This window comes from Schistocerca serialis, chromosome 6, assembly GCF_023864345.2.
Source record: "Schistocerca serialis cubense isolate TAMUIC-IGC-003099 chromosome 6, iqSchSeri2.2, whole genome shotgun sequence".
Lineage (NCBI taxonomy): Eukaryota > Metazoa > Arthropoda > Insecta > Orthoptera > Acrididae > Schistocerca > Schistocerca serialis.
In genome coordinates this window covers 333,049,764-333,075,627 of record NC_064643.1, presented here as the reverse complement: position 1 = coordinate 333,075,627, position 25,864 = coordinate 333,049,764, and the positions used below count along the sequence as shown (strand labels likewise).

Here is a 25,864-nt window from a genome sequence, read left to right as displayed (position 1 = left end):
TGATAGATTTTCCAGCCATTGTTTTAATACCTACTGGAGAAATTTATATATCTCATGTTTGACTATTTTATCGTATTTATAATTGTTCATTTTCTTTTACAGTCTAGAAACGAGCGTGACTGTGGAGGAAATGGTACAAGACTGACCTGTAATCAAGCTGTGATGCTGATTACAGATAGTGTAACAGGGAACATAACTGAGGTTTTTGAGATATATAACCGTTTAAATAATGGTAGTACAATTCCTGTCAGAGTCTTTACATTTCTAGTCGGTAGAGAAGTTACAAAAGTCATGGAAATTAAGTGGATGGCGTGTCTAAACAGAGGTAAGCACGTGCGAAAGGTCAAGGACTACATCAACTTTTATAAGTTACCTGCTGTCATTGTTATAGTTTTCATCTAGAAATTTTCAATTTGAGTATTGCCAAAATTTACATATTAACAACTGAGGAACTACTTGAATGAGAAAGCAGTGGCTCCAAGGTCTGAAGAGCTAACAGTCACTAGGAGAACAGTGTTCTGAATCCGGGCCTTTCCGTACTGCATCAGAATGTAATATAGCAGCCAGTCAGCAACGTAAAGTCTTTCAGGCCTGATCACAGATGCTTTTTCTGTTCTTTTCTTTTCTTTTTTTTGGGAGTGGGATGGGGTGGGGGGGGGGGGGGAGGGGGGGCAGAATAGACATAGTCCAAATTTTGATCCCTGTGACACTGTATTGGCTCTCAAGTGAATCTAGTTGTTAACTTCCAGTACTTACAATTTCCTTTCAATTATAAAGATTTGATGTGACCAGGTTTAAACTGTTGCCTTGTGAGAGCAAAACAGAATGGTCAAAGGATTTGCTTGGATCACAAAAGGGGTATCTCTGTGAGAGCATGGTCTTTCAATGACAATAAAATATCTCTCACTAAGACCGCCAGGGACAGCAGACCTTTGCATCCTGCAACCAAAGTGTGAGGTGCTTAACATCTTATTCAGTTCTTGGTCCTCAAACATCCACTGACACTCCATGTTATCATAGACTTTGACTAATACTGGTGTTACAGAAATTGGTCTGTAGTTGTCAGGCTCAGATTTGCTGCCTTTTTGGAAAAGTGGACTCACCTTGGATGGTTTTAGGGATCAGGAAAGAAGCTTTCCACAAGAGATAAATTTATTGAATACCTACAACTACATCTACATTCATACTCTGCAGTCCACCTTTTCTGTTCCACTCGCAAAGTGAACGAGGGAAAAATGGCTGACTGTATGCCTCTGTATGAACCCTATTTCTTTTATCTTATCTTCATGGTCCTTATGCACAATATATGTTGGAGCCAACAGAATTGTTCTGCAGTAAGCTTTAAATGCTGGTTCTCTAAATTTTCTCAATAGTATTCCTGGAAAAAAATGTCGCCTTCCCTCTGAGGATTCCCATTCGAGTTCCTGAAGCATCTCCGTAACACTCGTGTGTTGTTCAGAATTACGAGACCAACTCTGAATTGCTTTGATGTCTTCCTTTAATCTGACCTGGTATGGATCCCAAGGGTGCTACAATATAATGTATTAGTTCCTTCAATAAGTTATTTGACGCTTTGTAAATATAGTTACTATTTCAATTTTTCATACCTTTGGCAACTGTAGCAGCTTCCTCTTGACTACCTCCCTAACGTGACTAAATGAAGATGTGACAGGACTGTGTTTGAGATTTGTGTTATAAGGATAATCCTTTTGTGTTACGTTAAGTTTATTGATAATCATTTTGATCTTACAGCCTACAGCTTATTGTTTTGTACTAGTATTCGGACTGTCTGATTCATCTTCAATAGTTCTAATGAATGACCATGCTCTTTTGCACTGCTCTTTTCAAGCCATTATTAAATTGGTATTGTGTCTTTGCTTACCCAAATGCAAATGTTTCCTGTGCTGCTTTTAACTAATTTTAAACTGTTCCTTAACTTAATTTCATTCTTTAACTTCATTCAGGAATTTTAGCAACAAGAGCTTACTTTTTTAGAATGTCAGATAGAAATTCTGTTCAGTCAGGTATCAAGAATCATATAATGCTGTATTAACTACTCATTCTCAGTTCTGTTTGTTTTAAACTGTATCATGGATTGACATTTATGAAAATCATCATAGATTACTTACCCAATTAGATTTTTTGAACACACTAGGGTTTATCTTCTTTTTTTTCTTTTTGTGTCACTACAGAACAGGATGAATTGCTGCTGCATCCTCTGTATGTGTTTCACTTGTTCTTGTTCCCAAATAAGGTAAACTGGGTGACAGGTAAAAAAATTTGGCTGGAATGAGATGGTCGTTATCAAGAAGAGCATATTATAGAGGGCACGATCCTGTTTCTTTTGTTTAGAGGACTTAGGAAAAGGGCAGGATGTTTGAAAAATTGTGTATTCTTAAAAAGGCACTATTTTGAAAACACAAATAGTTGGTTTTAGAAAAAAAATATTGGCTGTTCATTCCTAAAATAGGTATTTACTGAACCATCCTTGAAGCTGACAAAGTAGGTTAATTTCTTCAGAAGGACCATCAGTTCTAAAATTCTGTGAAATGTATAAATTACACTGGCACACATGAAATTTTAAGTGACCCAGTATTTAGTAACTTAATAGTCTTTAAACAAGGAAAATGTGGTTGTTTTCTTGCTCAGTACATTGTTCCTTATCCATCTACAGTGAAACCTTTGAATTATTGCTCTCTAACAGTGCCTCTTGCGAATAAAAATTTCCTATGTCATGTTTTTAGACACATTCTTTTCTCATTTTATACCAGTGTACCACAAGCAACACATGATTTATTCTGTTGAGGCTAAGGAGGTTCTGAGTTTTGCCTAGAGCTCTGAATGTAAATGTGATAAAATTCAAGCAAGGCAAGGGTATGCGATTAGTAATGCAACCTTATGTTGAAAATAACTATGGCTTTCATTATATGGTTTTTATTTGGCACCTGAGTAGGAACATGCATAGCCACTAGCACACTTTAACTATTTACACATGCATGCACGTTCTCACACACACACACACACACACACACACACACACACACACACACTCACTCACTCACTCTCTCTCTCTCTCTCTCTCTCTCTCTCTCTCTCTCTCTCTCTCTCTCTCTCTCTCTCTCACACACACACACACACACACACACACACACACACACACACACACACAGATCTAAATTCTTTTTAGGTATAGCAGTGTGACAGAGAACAGCCCATATTCACCACATTTTATAGTAAATGATTTGTAGTATTGTATCTATTTGGACAGTCATTGCTTGTCTCTTCTTTACAACAGTTGTATAATAGGGATGGCAGCAAGCCAAGGTGATGTATGTGTTTACTGTAGCAGCCATTGTTCAACATGATGGGAATTACAGTGATCTTAAACCTTCCGTAGGATCGATATTTCTCATACTAGAACTTGGTACCTTAGTAGCCAGTCAGTTATGACCGAATATCTGCCTTTAGTATTTGGGTGACTCATCCCATTCTGCACCATATTTATCTCTAGTTAATAGCATGATAATGTTTTAAAGATTAACAGCTGATACTCCTACATGTTCCTTTTCTCCATTGTGACTCGCAGTTAGGCAAACTTGCCTGTTATTTCATTTTTAGGAAAGCCTTAAAGAGCTTTTATCCAGCACATTGAAACGTCCTAATTCCTTATTGTTAGCTTTTGTACCAGGTTCAAAACACCATATGCCACTTGACGATTGCTTTGCCCACTACAGAGTTGTCTCAGTAATTCAGATGCTGATCCGGAATAAGAGAGGATAACAGTCGGAAGTTTCTCGATATGTAGAAGCAACTGCTGTACAACCATAAGCTCAACTCCATAATTATTATTTCCTTAGTCAGCAATAATTCCTCACCTCTGTGTCAGCAGTCATTTCCAGTAATCACAATCTTTGAATAGTCAGTGTAGTTAAGCTGTAATGAATACTATAAGGGTTTAATGCATCCTATTAAAATTAATCAATGTTTAAAGGTATTTTCCCCAGACAGGGGGTGACAAGTGTAAAGAATATTAGGCTTGGTGGTAAAATGTAGTCTCACAGTAAATATGGATTTGATCCCCATAAGCTACACAGTGGGTTGCAGTAAATGAAACTTCTCAGCTTAAAGTTGCACAGGGATTAACAAGCATGATGGATTTTAGCAAGAAATGTTTGCAGTCATGTTCCCTAGTACAACTGGAGGCAACTTCGTTACCTCATGTGTTCTAATGATGTCCCAAATATAGCTTGTGGAATAATTTCATTGTTTGCCATGCAGTTGTGGTCTATAAGTAAATTGCAGAAAGGATAAAACCATATATTTACTCAAGGAATGATGTCATGGCAAGTGATGATTCTCCACTTTGCCGATTTCACGGGACTGTATAACCAAAAAGGGCACCGGGATATTGCTAACACAATACAGCAGGGTGCTTTCCGATATAGATGGCTGAATGTTCATAACGCAGTTGGAAGACAGCCTACCATTTATTCAATCTTCTAAAAGGTGCTGTCTCACGCACTGGATTTTATCCAAGCATTAGTAATTACTGAAAGCTGCCCTGTGGAAGGTCTTCTATATTCTCTTACGCTTGTCTCTCTAGTGGAGCATATTTCACCACCTGAACTTGCACTTTTGGCAACCACTACTCTAATTATTGGGAACATGCATATGGCTACTGATGGTCTCCTCCCCACTTTTATTATGTGTATATGTCCTCAGATAAAGGGAACACTGCAAGCAGTTAATACTTATTTGGACTGTGTTACTGTTTGCCGCACCATTCAACAGTATGAAATTTCTCTGAAAAAATCATTTTTATTTCAGTAGAAGGGAAACTTCGTGACAGATTAAAACAGTATGATGGTTTGGGACCCGAACCTGGATACTTGTTGTTCATGGGGAATTCTCTTACTGACTCTCAGTTTATCCATACATGACTCACAATCTTCCCTGATAGCTTCTATACTGCCAGTACCTTTCTTCCACTTTCCAGACCATGCAGGAGCTCTCCTGCATAGCTTGCTGGGATAGTACTTCTAGAAGAAAGCATACCATGGAGAAAAGGTTTAGTCACAACAATAAGTTGTTTTCAATTTTGAATCCTGGTCTTGCACACAGTATTAATCTTCCAGAAAGTTTTAAAATGGCCTGCAGTCTGCTGCAGAGTTAGAAATTCATTCTGGAAGTATAAATGACTGGAATTGTTTACACTAAAATAATTAAATTTCAGTAACCATTTGCAATAGACTACTTCCTCATATTAAAGATCAGCAGTTGTGCAGAATAGACTACCCTTTATGTTTTGCATTTCTCTTGTTGTGATACATTGAAGGTTAACAGTTGTTTTCATTCCTGTAATTATGTGTTATGGGAAACTACAAATTAATAATATTAATAAAATGTTAGAAACATTTTACAAATTCAAATTTATTATGGTTACAAGTTACAGGCTATGCTATAGACATGTGACTATATTATGAATATGAATGCACAATATCATCTTATGAGACACCACATACTAATTTAATAAGATGTTTTTTGTCTGCTGGTAACATTAGTTTTGAATTTAGTTTTCATTTTGTTTTTAAATTTTATTTGTTGTTGAAATCTTGCACATTTTCAATCAGGTGTATTCAAACACATTCAAAGTCTCAATGAAGTGCGAGAGACGGTGTTTCAGTACATCCCAATAGTTGCACAACCATTAGTCTTGCAAGGCGAGGTACATCCTGTTGTGTGGACCCATGCAGATGCTGATGTTGAGGTTAGTCAGATGATTCAAGCAACCTAAACTACAGAGTAGCATTTGCTTGTATTTACATAAATGATTTGTTTCTAAATTTACTGTCGTATAGTGTTGTGAAAAATGATGAGTCAAGCAACCTAAACTACAGAGTAGCATTTGCTTGTATTTACATAAATTATTTGTTTCTAAATTTACTGTCGTACAGTGTTGTGAAAAGACATTTTTTTTGTAACTGTAACTGTGTTTCTGGCTTTGGGCCATATGCAACACACACACACACACACACACACACACACACACACACACACACACACACACACACACACAAAATAAAAGTATAAGAACTTGAGACTGTACTTTCCAGAGTGTGTAATGAGCAGCAAGAAAGTTAAAATTATGTATGTGCTGCAGAAAGGAAAAGTAACCCCCAACCATGGATTACAGCAGAGGCAACATGTATGAAGGGAGTCAGAAGTAATGTTAAGAAAAGAGATGGCTGTACCAGAAAACAGAACATTTAATATTCTTAAGGAAAACTTTTGGAAAATGGGAAATTGTTGAAAGAAATAAAAAATTCAGGTTCTGAAACAGTGAACACTGCTTTCATGCTAATTTGTAGTAAGAACATTTTTCTTGTTTAGGTTCACAGTTTGTTTAAAATAGTCAATTTGTTGATTCACATGAATCATAATGCACAGTAATCTGGTGTATTGAAGACATCATATATGTTGCCAGCTCGTGTTATGTTCGTGAGGTTACTCATTCATTGCAGTACTTACAGAACACAGTGGGACTGATGAATATGTTAGTTCTTTTCCTTTTGTTTCATAAATCTAGAAGCTTGCTTTATCTGTACTTCTTCAGTATAGTGACTCTTTTTTACAGTTTAATAATACATATGGAAGTCTCTGAACATGATTAAAAAAAGCATTTCCTTACTTTTTTCTGGAATGACAGATCACTGGAAAGTGCAGTTGATTAGAATTGAGAAAGGCAATTACTTACTTGCAGATTAATGAAGAGTGGCGCATAGAAATTTAACAGACCAGAAAAAACAATCTGTTTCAAACAGTGGTATTGCTATTTTTCTAGTATAATTACACATTTTCATAACACTTCAGTGGTGGAGTATAGATGAATTAAGTTAATTATTTCTGAGGGAATTAGATTAAGAGATGAGACACTGAAAATAGTAAGCAAGTTTTGCTATTTGGCTAGTAAAATAACTAATGATGGTATAAGTAAAGGTACATTAAAATGTAGATAACAATGACAAGGAAAGCCATCCTGATAAAGAGGAATATAATGTCAATAAATATAAATTTAAGTATAGCAAATCTGTTTTTAAAGTATTTTGCTAGAGTATAGCCTTATAGGTTAGCAAAATGTGGATGACAAACAATATAGACAAGAAGAGAATATAAGTTTTAGAAGTGTAGTATTTCAGAAGAATACTGAGGTTAGATGAGTAGATGGAATAACTAGTGAAGAGGTGAATCGGAGTGGGAAGAAAAGAATTTTATGGCATAACATGACTAAAATAAGAAGGATTTGATATGACAAACACTGAAGCATTAAGGAATAGTTAACTTTGTAATGGGGAGAAGTGTGGGGGAGGTGGGTAAACTATGTAGATGTGTAGAGCAAGGCATGGGTACAGTAAACAGATTCATGTAGATGTAGGATGCAGCAGGAGTTAAAGATACAGAGAGACCTGCAAAAAGCAGGCTGGTGGGGAAAGCTGAATCAACCCAGTTTTTGGATTGATGACTAAAATTATATAATGGGAATAATAACCTTACAGTATTACTGAATGTTTAAAACATAAAAACCTCAATTATAAGTTCTACAAAAAACACTAAATGTGTTAATACAACTGCAGAATAAGTTTAGTTAACTGCGTGTCAACTTTAGCTATGATAGAACATGTATAAACAGCAGTTTTGTGTCAGGTGGAATGGGTGAGAGGAAAAAGACGTGGAGAGGGAGAGGGAGGGGTGGAATGTAGGGTGTCTGATGGCTGGCAAAGGAACAGTGTAGGAATAAGGCAGTGTCACAGATAGGAAACTTCATACATGGCTCATAATGAAGTGGTGGATTGAGTTTGGAAGAAGTGAAGTGAGGTAGAACAGAGGAAAATGGATATCACAAGAAAGAAAAGTGAGAGTGTAGATTAATGGAACAATGTAAGGCAAAAGGGAACAGAGAGTAGCAGAGATAGAGGCAGGAAGACTGAGGGATTGGCCAATAGTTGTAAGGACATTTTCTGTCTATGTAATTCAGACAAGAGTGTATATGGGGTGGGGGTGGGGGGTGGGATGCTGATGCTTGGGTCATGAAACAACAATTAAAGTGGAGCATGTTGTGCTCAGTGAAATGCTCTACCACTGCGTGGTCAAATGTGTTCTTGGCCACAGTTTGTTGGTCTTCATTCATTTGTGTGGACAACTAGTTGGCATTGTTGCATACATAGTAGTTAACAACAGAGTTGGAATATGACCTTTACAACTATAACAGGTGGCCTTGCCTCTTTTAGGGTAGGAAATGTATGTGACAGGACTGAAGGAGGACATTGTATGAAGGCTCAGCAATATTTCAATCCTTTCGTTATGCCTATCGATCAGTCAGCACCTCAGATACGTGGAGAGTGGTTACTTCTTGCCTTATTTAAATTTCTGCCCATTTTCCAGTATTAAGTTAAACAGAAACAGTTTGAAATAGAGCAGTGACAAACTTTCCTAAGCATCTGATGAAGTATACTGTCATAAAGTTTACAATACATTGTTGCTATATTGGCATACGTGTCAAAACATATTTTGGGTGTTGTGAACATTGTGGAATAAAGAAAAAAACATTAACAGTAAAAAGTGTTTGTCAAGAACTGCAAAAAGAACACATTACAACACTGCAGTGAAACCAGAACGCCTCTATGCAAGTGAGTGCCAAACACTGTAATATAGACACAGTGAAAGTATTGAAAAGAATTATTGTCAAGAAAAATTTAAGTTCAATAAGTAGCACAGAGGCCAGGAAGTTCAGAAACCACTATGAAATAAATCAGTGCATAGAAGACTGATATTTTTTGAGCATTTGTACAGAATCCAGGATATTAGGCTAACAAACAGATTTTGAAGCATTTTTGGGACAAGAAATTAACATCAAGCTGGATCAGAGAAGTTGCACAAGATTTAATTATACAAAAAATAAACTACATGTGCACTGCTGCTTACAAATGTATTTTAATTTTTAAAGAGTGCAGTTGTTCACTGTTAAGTTGGCAGATAGACAATGATAACGATACAGATACATACACAAATATTTATAATTTTAAGGGTCCTGGCAAATGTCAACAGTGACTTGTCATAGCCAAAATGACTCATTCTTGTTAAACATAACTGCAGCAGCTGCTGAATAATCCTTTTGTTCATACAACTTATTTTGCTGCCTTAATTTGCATCATCTGGTACATCAAACTAGAAAAAACAGAGATTGGAGGAAAATTTTAAAAATTATGACAAGAGGTCTCAGCGAAATCACTTATGTTGCTTCAATGATGTTTACATACTAAATATATGAACTGGACAATAAACATCAAGAGAACAAGAATTTCGGGTACACAATAAGTAGAATACTCACATTCAAATCATTTAGAATGAAACATGGAGATTATTAGACACCTCCATCACTCTCTGTCTCAAAACGTCCTTAAAAGCGATGGCAGCCAAAGTACGAGTGGTGGAATGAAGGAGATGGCCATGGTAAATGTCTCAAATTCCAGAAAGAAACATGGAGGATAATATAATAAAAGTATGTCAAACTGGACCAGGGGCTGGATAAAATTCATAAAATCTGTTAAATCATGCTCACCCACGGATATATATTCGACAGCTGCCACAGTTTTGTTTAGCAAGAAAGCATCCTTACAGCTGTGGTTGCTCACGATATAAAATGTTTTGTCAAAAGACTCAGTTATGTTCAACCAGATAATGATGCTGAAATTAGTTGTTGAAAAAACTGAAATACTATATTGTAGCAGAAACATAGGTACTTTGAGAAATGTCACTGTTCATCCTCAAACACTACTCAGCTGCTATTTTTGTTTACTTTGATTATGTATCTTTACGCAGAACTCGATCAGACTTCTATATGCTGGGAAAATTAAAAAACCTGTAGAATATGAACATCGACATTGATTGAAATTTACATAGTCCAGGTCAAATATTCTAATAAATTATAACAAGATTGGCTAATAAGGTATTCTTTCACTGTGTTTTTGAATATTCAAATTTGAAATTTTATGTCTGATGCCTGTTGTCAGCTTGTCATACACTACTGCACTAGAATATGAAACTCCATTTTGATCCCTAGACTGGGATGCATAGCCAATATGAAAATTATTTTTATTTCTAATATTGTTTGTATGAATTTTGTGGTACATCCTAAATTAATCTTACTGTTGATCACAAATAGCATCAAGAAGTAAAAGTAAATGTATTACAATGGAAATGTAAAAATTCCAAAGACCCTGGAGGCTTCTATAAGATGTCTGGTTATCAACTTTACATAATATTTTTACTGCACCCTTCTGTAGAATAAATACATTATGACCTTTGCTGCATTGTTAAAGTAGTTCATTTTGCAGGACAGTACTGAGAGAAAAAGTGCAAAGCACGTGAGCAGTCTTGTCTTCACATCACTACCACAGGCAAGATTCTCAAATGCAAAACAAGCAGAAATGAGAGTCCTGCTTTACTTATAAATTTGACAGTGCCACTGCAGTTCATCATCACATATTTTCTTGGAAACATTACATGTGGAGTTTCATCTAGTGATTTATTTAGAATTGCATAATATGAGTCTTCTTAAGAGAGAAATTGCTTGCTGTCAAACAGTTGTAAGCCTTTTCTACTTTCCTGCTGGCTGTCTGTGGTATGGATGTAGTTGGGCTCCTTACCAGTGTACTTGCACCATCAAGAGACAGTTTTTGAGGAGTCTTCCATTGTCCCTGGTAAATCATTTGTAATTATAGGTTATTAACTAGAGTGGGTTAAGTAGTGAACTTTGCAGGACACCAAGCTTGATGTTTCCCTATCGCATATTTTCTTTTATTCCTGTGATGTCATTTGTAATGGTGACTGTCAGTTTTCTACTGTGGAGATTTGACACCATCCATTGAGGGGGAATGCCTTATATACTTTAATATTGTTCTTTTTGCCAGTAGAATTTTATGATTTACACAACTGAAAGCAAGTACACAGAAAATGCCAGTTGGATAATTGTTATTTAGTTCTACCAGAGTTGAGTTCGTGAGATAATGTATTGCTTTCTGAATGTAGAGAATCCTTTACAAAATTCAAACTGGTCCATTGTTGAAAGGTTATTTTCAGAAGAGTGATTCAATATTCTGTTGAAAGCTATCTTCTCAAAATTTTTTGAGAAAATCAGGAGGTAGCAGATGTGTTGTCTGTAATTAGAGATCTCTTGCTCCAGTTTTATGAATTGGTTTTATCATTGCATATCTCAGTCTTTCAGTAACTACAGCTTGACTCATCAACTGATTACAAAGGTAACTGCAGGCTTAGAGTGTGTCTATCAAGGCAGCACAAAACTTCAGTACCTCTTTAAAATTTCATAGCTAGAAGAGTTACTTTTTTCAGTGGCATGGTTTTTGTGATTTCTGTGATGGGCAGTTTGGGATAACTGTTATTTATTGGTGGAGGCTGCAGTACATACGGAAGTAAATTTAATGGTTTCAGTGGGCCATTTTTCCTCCTTGTGTTGTCAGTGCATGTTAATATGAAGAGTTAACAGAGTTTAGTGGCTAATGATTTGAAGGTAACAGCATCTGTCTTGCTTCTACTGCCACCAGAGAGTTTCACTGTGCTGTAAGCCAGATGGAAGATCCTTCATTAAACAGTTTGTGATCAGGGTTGCTTTCTCACTAAGTAACACAAAATTAATATTTTCATTTTACCAGTGAAAATGCTAAGCTATGACTTGTGAATAAATTTTAATTATTTCTGTACTTTATTTTATCTAATAAAAATTATACTCGATATATATAGGGTGTTTCAAAAATGACCGGTATATTTGAAACGGCAATAAAAACTAAACGAGCAGCGATAGAAATACACCGTTTGTTGCAATATGCTTGGGACAACAGTACATTTTCAGGCGGACAAACTTTCGAAATTACAGTAGTTACAATTTTCAACAACAGATGGCGCTGCAAGTGATGTGAAAGATATAGAAGACAACGCAGTCTGTGGGTGCGCCATTCTGTATGTCGTCTTTCTGCTGTAAGCGTGTGCTGTTCACAACGTGCAAGTGTGCTGTAGACAACATGGTTTATTCCTTAGAACAGAGGATTTTTCTGGTGTTGGAATTCCACCGCCTAGAACACAGTGTTGTTGCAACAAGACGAAGTTTTCAACGGAGGTTTAATGTAACCAAAGGACCGAAAAGTGATACAATAAAGGATCTGTTTGAAAAATTTCAACGGACTGGGAACGTGACGGATGAACATGCTGGAAAGGTAGGGTGACCGCGTATGGCAACCACAGAGGGCAACGTGCAGCAGGTGAGCCAACAGCGGCCTCGGGTTTCCGTTCGCCGTGTTGCAGCTGCGGTCCAAATGACGCCAACGTCCACGTATTGTCTCATGCGCCAGAGTTTACACCTCTATCCATACAAAATTCAAACGAGGGCAACCCCTCAGAGCCACTACCATTGCTGCACGAGAGACATTCGCTAACGATATAGTGCACAGGATTGATGACGGCGATATGCATGTGGGCAGCATTTGGTTTACTGACGAAGCTTATTTTTACCTGGACGGCTTCGTCAATAAACAGAACTGGCGCATATGGGGAACCGAAAAGCCCCATGTTGCAGTCCCATCGTCCCTGCATCCTCAAAAAGTACTGGTCTGGGCCGCCATTTCTTCCAAAGGAATCATTGGCCCATTTTTCAGATCCGAAACGATTAATGCATCACACTATCTGGACATTGTTCGTGAATTTGTGGCGGTACAAACTGCCTTAGACGACACTGCGAACACCTCATGGTTTATGCAAGATGGTGCCCGGCCACATCGCACAGCCGACGTCTTTAATTTCCTGAATGAATATTTCGATGATCGTGTGATTGCTTTGGGCTATCCGAAACATACAGGAGGCGGCGTGGATTGGCCTCCCTATTCGCCAGACATGAACCCCTGTGACTTCTTTCTGTGGGGACACTCGAAAGACCAGGTGTACCGCCAGAATCCAGAAACAATTGAACAGCTGAAGCAGTACATCTCATCTGCATGTGAAGCCATTCCGCCAGACATGTTGTCAAAGGTTTCGGGTAATTTCATTCAGAGACTACGCCATATTATTGCTACGCATGGTGGATATGTGGAAAATATCGTACTATAGAGTTTCCCAGACCGCAGCGCCATCTGTTGTTGACAATTGTAACTACTGTAATTTCGAAAGTTTGTCTGCCTGAAAATGTACTGTTGTCCCAAGCATATTGCAACAAACGGTGTATTTCTATCACTGCTCGTTTAGTTTTTATTACCGTTTCAAATATACCGGTCATTTTTGAAACACCCTGTATATAAAACAAAGAGGCTGTGACTTACCAAACGAGAAAGCACTGGTAGATAGACACAATAAAAAACACACAAACACACACAAATTTCAAGCTTTCACAACCCAAGGTTGCTTCATCAGGAAAGAGGGAAGGAGAGGGAAAGACGAAAGGATGTGAATTTTAAGGGAGAGGGTAAGGAGTCATTCCAATTCCAGGAGCGGAAAGACTTACCTTAGGGGGGGAAAAAAGGACAGGTATCGCCACACACACACACACACACACACACACACACACACACACACACACACACACACACAAACAGGTCTGCTTGTGTGTATACGTGCGGATGGGTATGTGTGTGTGTGTGTGTGTGTGTGTGTGTGTGTGTGTGTGTGTGTGTGTGTGTGTGCAAGTGCATACCTGTCCTTTTTTTCCCCCTAAGCTAAGTCTTTCTGCTCCCGGGATTGGAATGACTCCTTATCCTCTGCCTTAAAACCCACATCCTTTCGTCTTTCCCTCTCCTTCCCTCTTTCCTGATGAAGCAACCTTGCATTGCAAAAGCTTGAAATTTGTGTGTGTGTGTTTTTTATTGTGTCTATATACCAGTGCTTTCTTGTTTGGTAAGTCACAGCATCTTTTTTTTATATATATTTTTCCCATGTGGAATGTTTCTTTCTATTATATTTAAAAATTATACTCAGTTAGACACACAAATAATTACAGTTATGAGACAATTATTTAGAGTGCTTTTTACAGGATCCAAAGCTAGCAAAATGGCTATTTGATGTGATGGAAAATTTAGAACAGAAAGAAAAGCTAGATAAACATTTCCGAAATAAAGAACTGTATTTCAGCCAACGTGAGGAGGACAATGTTTATAAGCAGACTGTAGTCAAGGTATTGGTTATGTCCCCTGTGTTCTTCCATCTTCAAAGTGTGAACCCTTACCCAACTTACTGCCCTGTAAATACCCCTCCCTTGTAAAATTTCTGGAATGAATAGACAAAAAAGCAGTAGTATGGATGATGGGTTTGTACATGTATATTTAGCACTTTTGTCAGAAACTGAATTCTATACTAATGTAGGTAAGTAACAAAAGAAAAGTGAAATGGGAATAAATCTTGCACAGTAGAAGAATGTGTGTCATCACATTGACTGAACCTCTGTTTTTGAAGTGTCCAGGTAACTGATGTTCATTTATGTTAATTTATTTTGGCATTGTAGACTATTACTTTGAAATGTGTGAGCTGTTTCATTTGTTACAATTGATAGCAATGTAGAATTAGTTTTAAAATCACATGCACATCAATCTCATTCCTAATTGGTACAAAATTTATGTTCATCCATTAATATACTCTGGAATGATGCATGAAACAGAACATTTTTATTTAAAATAAAGTAAGTTGTTATGTTGTTGGTACCAGACTGTTGGTACATGGTCTAAACGTTTCATTGGTGTACTGTAAAAAGGCTAGACTGGCATAGGAGTAGATTACCAATCTATAAAATTCTTGCTCCAGAAATCTCAATCTGCACAGAATGTTGTACATCATTTCCAATACTGTTTAATTATGGCTGTTACTTCATTAAGAATGTTACAAAATTTGAAAATGGCATAATATTTATCTATGAGTATGCCAGAGATTGCTCAGCTTGGTTGTAATATATTGAAGCCAAAGCTGTTTTGCAACCTGGCAAACAATGCATCTAGTCTGTAAAACTGTAACTGAAAAAGAATAATAGAATAAAGACTCTGAGATAAAGAAATAAAATGAAGTATTTGCAGTAAATATAGAATGATCGTATGAGTCTGACAGCTACCATTGACTTACATGAATCAGTAACATGTATAAGTGTTTTCCTACTTTCATCTAAGAAAGATTAGCCTTCTTGTTCAAAGTCTGTTAGCTTAAGGATTTTACTATTTATATTTGAGAGAATGTTTTGTTTCATGAGAGTGCATGACAACATTAAGTGTACCCCTGCTTGCTTTAAATTTAGTTTTTTGTTGCCTATTAAAATGTGTGTAGCTAACATCCTATCCTTGTCGTTAACTAAATAAACAAATTTGTTTTTTTTTTTTTCAGACCATGTATGTTTTGTAAGCTTTTCTGACAAAGAAATGCCTTTTTCTAGCTAATAAGATTATTTATTTTATTTTGAAAGAAAGATAGTGGTTCATATACAGGTACTAGCGGCAATAAGAAGGCATGGATAGACATAAAACAAATCCGACTGTTGAAGAAATAGTTGCTTAAGCTGTTGCTGCAAAAGAATTTGCTTTGGCACCCAGTTACCTGCAGTTTTATAGTAATCTAGTATGGAAATGGAAATGAGCGTATGGCATTGTTAGCCAGCAGACCCCATTCGAGGAAGTTTGGCCATCAAGTGCAAGTCTTGTTTCATTTGATGCAACTTGTGTGCCGGTGATGAGGATGAAATGATGATGAGGACAGCACAACACCCAGTCCATGATCAGAGAAAACCTCCAGCCCAGCTGGGAATCAAATCCAGGCCTGCTTGCATGGAAGGCAAGCATGTTACCACACAGCTAAGCAGGCGGACAATCTAGTATGTAAAGAGATCAGAGATCTAGAGATGCTAAATATGTTAAAGTCTGTTTCCAGTCAGTATATCCCTCTCACCAATTATTATATCAGCTGTCATGTGAAGCACTATCTTCTGTTACTTGTACTGTTTCTTCTGTTACTGCTGTTGACATCAGTGCAATAATTACTAAGCATTAGGCAAGCACATTAAAAAAAAAACACCTTTTATTTATACTGCAGTTGCTTTTTATATTATTTATTTATTTATTTTTTTTTTTTTGCATCATCTATTCGAATAACTATTTCCAACTCTAAGTCCCTAATGGAAGGAATATTGTTTTGTCTGATAAATTACTATTGTTTGAGGCTCTGCTAAATTAAGTAAACATTGTTCCGAATAACAAAAGTTCCTCTTTATGTTTCAGAAAGTATGGGAACCAGATGAAATCAAATTCCAGGAATACCATCTTGTTACCTCAGTGTCTGTTCCAGCATTTGAAAGAAGAATGGAGTATACAACAGATAACAAGGTTTATTTGTGAAGTTGTCATAACAGTAATTTTGCAATAAACATTGTTTTTCCTCTCTTCGTGATTCTGAAGGCCCCGTTCGTCACTTAAGAACACTCTTTGCCAGTACTGAATTTCTCAATCATGCAATACTTCTAACACTAACATCTGATTTCATTAGGTATTTTTGTCTGTTAGGACCACTTCTTCTGATAGGCTGAGTTGCAGAGTTGCAGAGTGTATGTAGTTTCATTTTAAACAGCTATTAGTTTTCAAAAAGACGGCAAAAAAAAAAAAAAAAAAAAAAAAACTTGGCAATCTTAGGAAAAAGAAAGGCCCAGTGGAATACTGGACATGCAGTCTGCCTGTGTGTAGTGTGGTAGTGCTCAGTGCTTGTCCAATAGCTGGAATTCTTGTTTTTGTTGTATTGTTAAGAGCTAATGGCATCTAAAATACATCAGGTCTCATTTTTATTTTCATGTTTTCATTCTTTGTGGTAATTTTATTAGTGTAGAATTTGAGTAAACTGCAAGTCCAATAGTGGTGTAGTTTGATCTCATGTTTTGGCCACTCACAGTTTTCAGTTTTATTTGCTTGTATTAGTACTTTCTTTTGTGTTGTTATATAATTGTGTGTTTTGGAAATGTATGCGACTGTGCTTGCTAGTGCCGTGCATAGTGACAAGCTGGCTGTTGTCTGAGGAAGGGAAGTGTTTGCAGTTAACTCTTCTTCCACTGAGCCACTTAACTGCTGTTTGACAACTGGAGTTAGTAAGAATATGCAGTGCACAAGAGTAAGAATGTAAAAGGGTAGGAAGTGGAACAATGATAGTTAACCATGAAAAGTTAAAACTATTTGATCATCTGGAATCTAAACACAAGCCTCTGTCTTTCTGAAAGGCAGCACACAACCAAATACCCCATCTGAGCATACTTCATGGACTGATTCAAAGTGTCAGGTAGTCGTAGAGTGCGTCTGTTTCTTTGGAAACTGTGCACAGTCTCTTCCATGATGCTGAGAGAGTGGCATCTTCGGAAAAAAAGGGGTGTCATAGGAAGTTATGGCCTGTCAAAATTGGGGATCGAGATTCAATTTCCAGCCCATCATACAGATTTAACTTCTCACATACAATTATCACATTGAATACACTGGTTAGAGAAAATAATTCTCAGCTATTGATCACTGACATGTTCCATAACAGGTAAACAGTTATAGGCTCCTAATTAATGGCATGAATGTCGGTAAGTGGTGTTTTTGATAAAATGTTCTTATGTGCTGTGTTTAAAACCTGAGAAAGTGAATACGACCTATCTGTGAATACTGTAGATTTGATGGGTAGGTTGTATAACTAATAAAGAGGTACTGAATTGAACTGAGGAGAAAATAAATGGATGTCACAACTTGTCTAAAAGGAGAGAGAGAGAGAGAGAGAGAGAGAGAGAGAGAGAGAGAGAGAGAGAGAGAGAGTGTGTGTTTACAGATGAAGCTTTGGTTATTGAGGTCACATGCAAATTTATAGTGAAAAATTTGGAAGGGCAAGGTCAGGCAAATGATATTCGCATTCCAACAGGCTCAGGATTTCCCATTATGCTGAAGCAATCGATACAGTAGCGAAATTGCTCAAACAATCCTTGATATTTGGCTCATGCACCACTAATGCAAGGATTATGTGAGAAACTATGAACTAGCCACTAAAACAGTCTTTTGCTCTGCTTAAAATCTGACAATCTTGTGAAACACAGGAGGAAATAACACTAAATTCTGTCATCCTACAAACTCCTGTTGTATTTGAATAGGTCTGCAATAAAAGTTCTCATATATGCGAATACTATGTATAAACATTAAGGATGCATTTTAAGTAAAGGTAACATTGAAAAGCAGAAACGTTATCCTTAAAAAAACTTGATCAGTATTTTATTTTGTTATGAGAGACTGTAATGTTTTACTAAGTGGGTTGCATATGAGAAATTTGATTACTGTTCATATATTAGAATACAAGGTAAAAACATTACCAGCTTTTAATCAGCTATAGAACATGATGGCTTCATTCAGATGAAACAAGAAGAAAAATTAATCCAGAATAAAATGTCTAACAAATGAAATAAATCATACTAAACTGACTGTAACTGTCATGAGAATAAATTAGAGCAGCAAGGCCTGGCTTGGAGAGTGTACTAACAGACTTCTGTAGATCACAGGACAAGGGAAAGGTTCAGAATTTGACTGAATCGTGATTTCAATCCTTTTTTATGTATTAGTTGCTGTTGTTACATCTTAAAATTGGTTCAAATGGCTCTGAGCACTATGGGACTTAACTTCTCAGGTCATCAGTCCCCTGGAACTTATAACTACTTAAACCTAACTAACCTAAGGACATCACACACATCCGTGTCTGAGGCAGGGTTCGAACCTGCGACCGGAGCGGTTGCACTGTTCCAGATTGAAGCACCTAGAACCACTCGGCCACACCGGCCGGCTGTTACATATGACTTGCACCTGGATGATATTGCAGTCCAGTTTCACAGTTGCTCAAGTACAGTGCTACAGAAGGATTGGGGTGGGAATAGTTATACAGTACCAGCTTGGCTCAAAACTACATGAGTGGGGGGAGGAGAGTAGTGAGCAAGTAGCAAATTATGGCCTGTTGCCAACCATGGGAATCTATACTGTGTACTTTGGCTTTTTAGGAACATTTACCATATTCAGACTGCAATTGCCTAAATGAATTTGTATTCAGAACTGAACTGGCATTAAAATTAGACAAATACTCAACAGTAGTGTTCATTACTGCAGGAGATGGTAAAAGTCTAGACAGGGGCCAGTGGTGTATTTAAGTGTTTCATGCTGCAATGTTCACGATAGTCTATACAGCCAATGGGGGAATGTGGGGAGACAGTAAGCAAGGGACATTGTAACAGTGTAATGTCAGTATAGAAGCAAAATCCATTAGGTATTTGGGTAAAAACAGCTGTGTTCCTGAGTCCCAAATTCAGCACCTACTGAAGAAATTGCAACATATTTGGAAGAAACAGCCAAATACTTGTGACAACAAAGATATAATTTTCACAGCTGTGCTACTAGGATGATCATAAAAAAAAGTGATACCACAAACAACGAGGTTGATAAGCGAAAAATGTAGAAAAGATAAATGGTGCAAAAATTAATATAAATGATGTCTTTTCAGTTATTTTATTTCTCCTTGTATTATCAGAATGCAAACAATCAATAAAAGACATAAATTTAGAATAGGTATAATGTTAACTTCTTAGGCAGATACATCATGTCAAGAAAACAGCTTGTGGTTTTGATTAGTCATAATATGTTAAAAATAAATTTTTCTCAAGAAGCCTCTTGAAAATAAAAGCACATAGTCTTATAGTCAGAGTTGTCTTATACTCTGGTAAATATGGTACATTGCAATGAAGAGGGTTGCACAGGATAGTCTAGCATAGAGAACTGCTCAAACCAGTCTTTATAATGAATACAATAACAGATCACACTAAGAAGAGTGACTGAATATTTGTAAGAAAGTTAGGCACAATGTTCATCTAAATCCCATACAGACTATATTGGCAGACATTCAAGAAAAAGTGCCATATTTGTCACAAACAGCTGCCAAGAAAATTCTGAGAATTGGTTTTTATTCTGGAACCCTAATATATTCTTAAGCTCTCTTCACACCAATCATGGTCACAGTTTACATGTGAATTGCCTATATTTGTGTCTGTCATGATTTTATACTGCATTTCAAGTGATCTCTTTTGACTCTCTCTCTCTTTTTATTCTCTTCATACATATTTTTGTTTGTAATATGGGACCTATCACAGTTATGGTTGACTTTATTTTTATCCGTTTTCTTCAGACATTAGAATCTAAGGACACTGAAGTTGTGTTTCACAACACTTTACTTTCTTTTCCTTTTTTCCCTTTCTTCTCCTTTTTTCCCTTTCTTCTTCTGCTTCTTTTCCTCTCTCTTTTTGAATCTATTATTCTCTCTTAATTTGGATACTATTTGAATTCAGTTAATGACCTTTTTTGGAGTATATTCTGGTGTGATCTGTACATCCTGATACTTATAAAATAATAGCCACCATTTGCATTTGGAGCTAGAACTTTTATTTTACAACACCATGCTTAGTTATAAGGCTCCAGTGCTTATCTTTCATTATTAATACACTCATGTATCAATTTCTGACTCTGTGCTTTGAATGAAATGTAAGACTTTTTTTTCATTTAAAAGGAGACAGGCTGTAAGAATGTTCCAGTGCATGGATCCATTCAAAAGTGTTGTGAAGTGTACATGAGAAACTACCCCAGGTCACACACAAACACTGTTTGTCCCAAACAGCTTCCACCAGATTATACGTTGCAATATATGTAGGCAACTTTCACAGTCACAATCATGAATGGAATTGTGTGGAAGAAGATGAAATTGGAAGAATGCTTGTATAATGGGCGCAAGCAACCAACTTAAAGCTCCATTGTGACAAAAGAAGAGAGAGCATTCAAGTCTAGAAGATGGGGTACAGTGAGCACATCTGACCTCGGTGTGTCAACTTCTATGTGTGGTACAGAAAATATCATGATAACAGTCCTTCATAACTTTTCCAGAAGTTGACATCAGCCCAGTGTCTGCTCCTACAGCTTAGATGTTCCTCCAGCGTGATATGTTCCTGTATACCATTTGAACTGCCAAAAAGCAGATTGGGATAAATTCTCAAAAGCATTGGATGAATCAATAGAAGAGATTTCTGCATTACTGAACTCATATTCAAAGTTTCTGAGGGTTTTCATATCTACTGCCAAAAACAACATATGCAGAGGGTGCTGTAAAGGATTCCTGGGTGGAACCAAGAAATCAACCAGATGGTAAATTCAAGGAAAATGGTTGCCAAGAAACAGCCTCACTCTTAAATTCCTTGAATGAACAAAGGAGAGAAAAAAAGCACAAAGAAACCAGGGACTTGGACTTCACACATTCCAGAAGAGAAGCTTGGTCCCTGGTTCAGAAGCTGGGAGAAGACCCTTTCCACAACACAAGACGTCAACAGTCTCATGTGACACAATTGCTTGTCACTTAATGGTAGTTTGCAAGGTTGCAACAGATTGAGGAAATGTTCAGCAAGTAGAGAAAGAACCTACTGAGGTCAAGAAATCTCTACAACCTAGCCCAAAATTCTCCTCTCTGTTTATGATCACTGGGCTTTATACAGCCCTTAGCCATATGAAATGTAAAAAAACTCCAGGTGCAGATGGTCTCTACCATGAATTTTTTATGCACAGTGGTCCTACATTGCAAAAGTGGCTAGTTTGCCTTTCTAACGAAGTTCTTCGCATAGGAACATTACCAGCAACATTTAACAGGGCTAAAATTATTGCTGTCAAAATGCCCAGGGAAAGAAGGAACAGCTGCAGGACACTTATGCCCAGTATCTCTACTTAGATCTGCTGACAAACTCTTGGGAAGAATTATCTTGGACAAGATAAAATGCCAGATTCATTATGTGGTACCACCTGAACAAGCTGGGTTTAGAGCCCATAAAAGTTGCTATGAGTAAGTGCCCTCACTGATTAACAGAAGAAATTCAAGACCAGGGTACTTTCCATTGGTCTGTTGGCAGCTTGTGACCAGGTGTGATGTGGGGATCTTATTTAAATTTCTGAATAAAGTACCTCGAAAGACTCTAGGTAACTTCTTAAGCAACATATTGAGGGATTGGCAGCTTAAAGTACATCAAGGTGAAAAGAAATGCTGATGACATTTACTAAATGATGACTTGCATCAGGACTCTGTTCTTGCTCTGGTGTTACTCAATCTCTTCACAGCAGACCCTCCACACTTGGCATGCCAGAAATTTCAATATGCAGATGACTTTGCAATTTCATCAGAGTGAAGATATTTCTGAATGTGTATGACACCTAACAGACATCCTTATTAAATTTGTGCATATTTTAAGACATGCTGCCGTAGATCTAATGTTTCTGAAATGTAAGTATGTCTCTTTCACATCTCTAACTGATTAACATCGGCAAAGATTACCCACCGTTTGGTCCTCTGGGCACAGGTAAATTGATAAGCCAGAATACGTTGATCTCACATTAGACAGACTAGTGGTATAACACAACAACCTTTCCCTGTAGTTAAGAAGATACAAACACAAGTGAACCTGGTGACAAAACTGTCATTTAGTACATGTGGTGAAAATACTTCAGTTCTTCAAGGAGCATCCTTTGCGTTGGTATACTCTGCAGGAGAATATTGCATACCAGTTTAGCTCCACTGTGCTCATGTGAAGGAAGTTTATGTTGGTTTGAATATGGCTATGAGAACCATTAATGGTGCAGTCAGATCTACTGTCAGTACTATCAAACATTTTTCCAGCTCATACCAGTTTAGCTCCACTGTGCTCATGTGAAGGAAGATGATGTTGGTTTGAATATGGCTATGAGAACCATTAATGGTGCAGTCAGATCTACTGTCAGTACTATCAAACATTTTTCCAGCTCTTTTTTTGTGGAAAGATAAGTATCTATAACCTTCTAAAAATGTATGCTTCACTGGATTGAGTCTTTGGACATCCCTGTGTAGTCTGGGCCATTTATTGTTTATTTAGCATATATATTTGCACATACGTATTTTTTGTAATATATAGGAAACAATTTTGTTGTTGTAACTGATGCATATGACGATAATGCTGATGATGATAAAAAGTTGTGTGTATCCAGAAGCAATTTTCATTTTGATGTATAGGAAAATAAATGTGTCATTGTTGTTAATGGAATATAATGCATACATACATACATACATACATACATACATATGTACATAAGCACACACACAAATAAATAACATCCATGTGAAATATCACTCCTAATGCAGTTGATGCCATCTTAAGAATCAAAATTTTCTACAATATTCATCAAGTGCTCTCTGTACACCATGTAATAACCATTGCTAAGACATATATACCAAATATTGTCAGAAAGATCATCATGAAGTGAAAATGGCATGTTAAAGGGAGTTCGCAGGAACTATGCAGGCAATGTTAAATTAGCCTACTTTATGTACCCTTATCTCTGGAATCAATGAAGATAACACTCTAAGGTTTCTTATCCATGTTATTTATGTCTACTGAACCAGAATTAAGAGATTAGGTGCTATTTTTTTTATTAAAAACAATTGTACTCATAATGCCCTAGATGTCTACCTATTCAAATTATTGCTGTGGTTGTGCTTCAGTAGATGTTATAATGAAATAAGTGCCATTGTTTCATATAGCTGTCACAAGCAGTTTTTGATATAAAGAAAGATGAAGCATAAAAAAGTCATTTTGAGAAAATCACATTTAAAGTTTAAAATGATAAAAATTGACTTGTAATTACAAATTAAGTCTCAGAAACACCCAGCAGCATAGTCAGCATCATCATGTTTGCCAGCTTCCTTCTCTCAAAGCTCCTTTCTTCTGATTGACCTTGCCTCTTTGGTGGTGAACTTGGCTGCACACTGTGCCTTGGCGAGTCTCAACTTGTCCAATAACTTCAAGCCATTTACAGTATGGTAGCCTGGATTGATGTTAAGATGTTTTAGAACTCTTATTCTTCCTGTGTTTACATCATTAAATGTTAACACAGCATCACTAACACACCATTTTAATGTACTGAGCCCTACAAAACCATTTTTGGGAACTTTTGTCCAAATAATGTTATTGAATGCATTGTTAGGATTCTGTGTTCACCCATGTAGACACTTTTGGAGGTGGTCTGAGTGAGCTAGGTCCCTGTAAATTGGTTTGATTGCTTCCCTATCGGCTTCAGGAATAGGGTTCTTGTGTTCAAAAGACAGCCTTCAGCCTTCCAGAATTTGCACCATGATTCAGGTCCAGATGGGCAGAGTGAAGGTATCAGTTTTCTGTCGGATAAAAGTTTTTGGAAGTATGAGGCCCAGACTGCTTTCCTCATTTCCGTTATTTTTTATGGCAGTTCCATAATACTGCTGAAGCTGATTTATTGTTTTATCAGCCGTCCAACCTATAAGTGGCTTGCCATCAGACAATGCAGTAGTGTGAAGAGTTTGTTTTAATTTTCTGAGACATGTGCCCATCCTGTTTTGCACATGCCCATTGCATTCCAATTTCTTTATCACAATATTTCCATATGGATTTGCTTCAACAAGACACTTATACACTTTAGAATCTCCATCCCAAAGGTACTGTGTGTATCGGACACCCCTTTCCTGCAGTGATTGGCTAAACATTTTCATTGCGGCATCAGCTTCCATTCCTCCGCTGGTTCCGTCATAATTTTTCTGACTGTTTTCATGTTCATTTTTTTCCATTTTTCTCACAGTAGCTATAGCAATGTTTTGTAAGTGCCTCAAAACCAATTACTTTGTCTGTGTCTACAGTTGTGATTGAGGCAACCGAGTTTTTCGATGTGTTTCACTCAAAGCAAACAAACAATTACCAAGCGGCAGGCAATACAGCAGCGTGACTGTCATGGAGCACCACATATTTTCTGTCCATAGATGAAAATCACAGCCTTCTGTAAAGCATAGTTTCTGAGGTATTCACATATAAACAGATGCAGGTCCGAAATTTTGTGATTTCAGAGATACACTTGTAAGTCCAGAAAATTAAAAATAAAATACTTCTAAATGTCACATACAGATAATTTATGCACCATGTTGTGCAAGAAAGAATAAATAATGTTCTAGGGAATGTTTTGTAAACTGTCAAAATTTTCGAATTTTTTCCTGCAAGTCCCCCTTATTGAGATTTAGATTAAATGTTTCTACAGTGTATTCATAGGGCTCCCAAAAACCTTAACGATAAATTGTTGCATTGTTGCATTGTTCCCATAGTGATTTCAGTAGAGTAAATGCAATATGAAATGCTAAGGATAAGAAAAAGGCTTCATTGTGCATGGAATACTGATTTGTAGAATGAAATTTTGAACACTTAGGGAAATGAGAGGAGAGGAAGGAGAAAATAAATAGAATAAGACCATAGCAGGAATTAAATGAAAAACTACCCTTATAAAAACCAAAGGAGAGTATTTCTGACATCAGTTTCCTTTGTGTTTCAGACAGAAGCTCCTTCTCTTCTTGGTATTGCAGGGATTGATGTTCCTATTCCTGAAATTGAGAAACTCACAATGCCTTACAAAGTAAGAATTTGATATTGAAAAGTAGTTGGTTTTACATCTCAGTATTTATTTTGTCAGCATTAAGTAAAGTTAGCCTACACATACAATACCTCTTTTTTTTACAGATTGGTGTCAATGGCTATGCTTTCATAGTTACAAATAATGGTTATGTTTTACTTCATCCTGACCTTCGCCCAGTGGTGAGTATCAGGACAAAACACTTTTGTATGCTCATGGGGATACCAGTATGATGTATTACAGTTACCTTAATAAGAAATGTAACTATTTCTCTACAAGGAATGTGCAAAGTTGTATCCTGTCTTCATTTTTTT

General features: G+C 36.9%; 1 protein-coding gene across 3 annotated transcripts in view; it reads left to right on the top strand.

Moving 5' to 3' along the window:
- The window catches only part of LOC126485146 (voltage-dependent calcium channel subunit alpha-2/delta-3-like), a 324,602-nt gene that overhangs the window by 181,672 nt on the left and 117,066 nt on the right, over window positions 1–25,864 (top strand). For 2 of the 3 annotated variants that reach the window (XM_050108810.1, XM_050108809.1), the window contains exons 8-13: window positions 103–325; window positions 5,631–5,767; window positions 14,087–14,227; window positions 16,305–16,409; window positions 25,473–25,553; window positions 25,658–25,732. In XM_050108810.1, the coding sequence (XP_049964767.1) occupies window positions 103–325; window positions 5,631–5,767; window positions 14,087–14,227; window positions 16,305–16,409; window positions 25,473–25,553; window positions 25,658–25,732 (762 nt within the window). The remainder of the gene's footprint in view (window positions 1–102; window positions 326–5,630; window positions 5,768–14,086; window positions 14,228–16,304; window positions 16,410–25,472; window positions 25,554–25,657; window positions 25,733–25,864) is intronic. The other variant, XM_050108811.1, reaches the window with a different exon arrangement.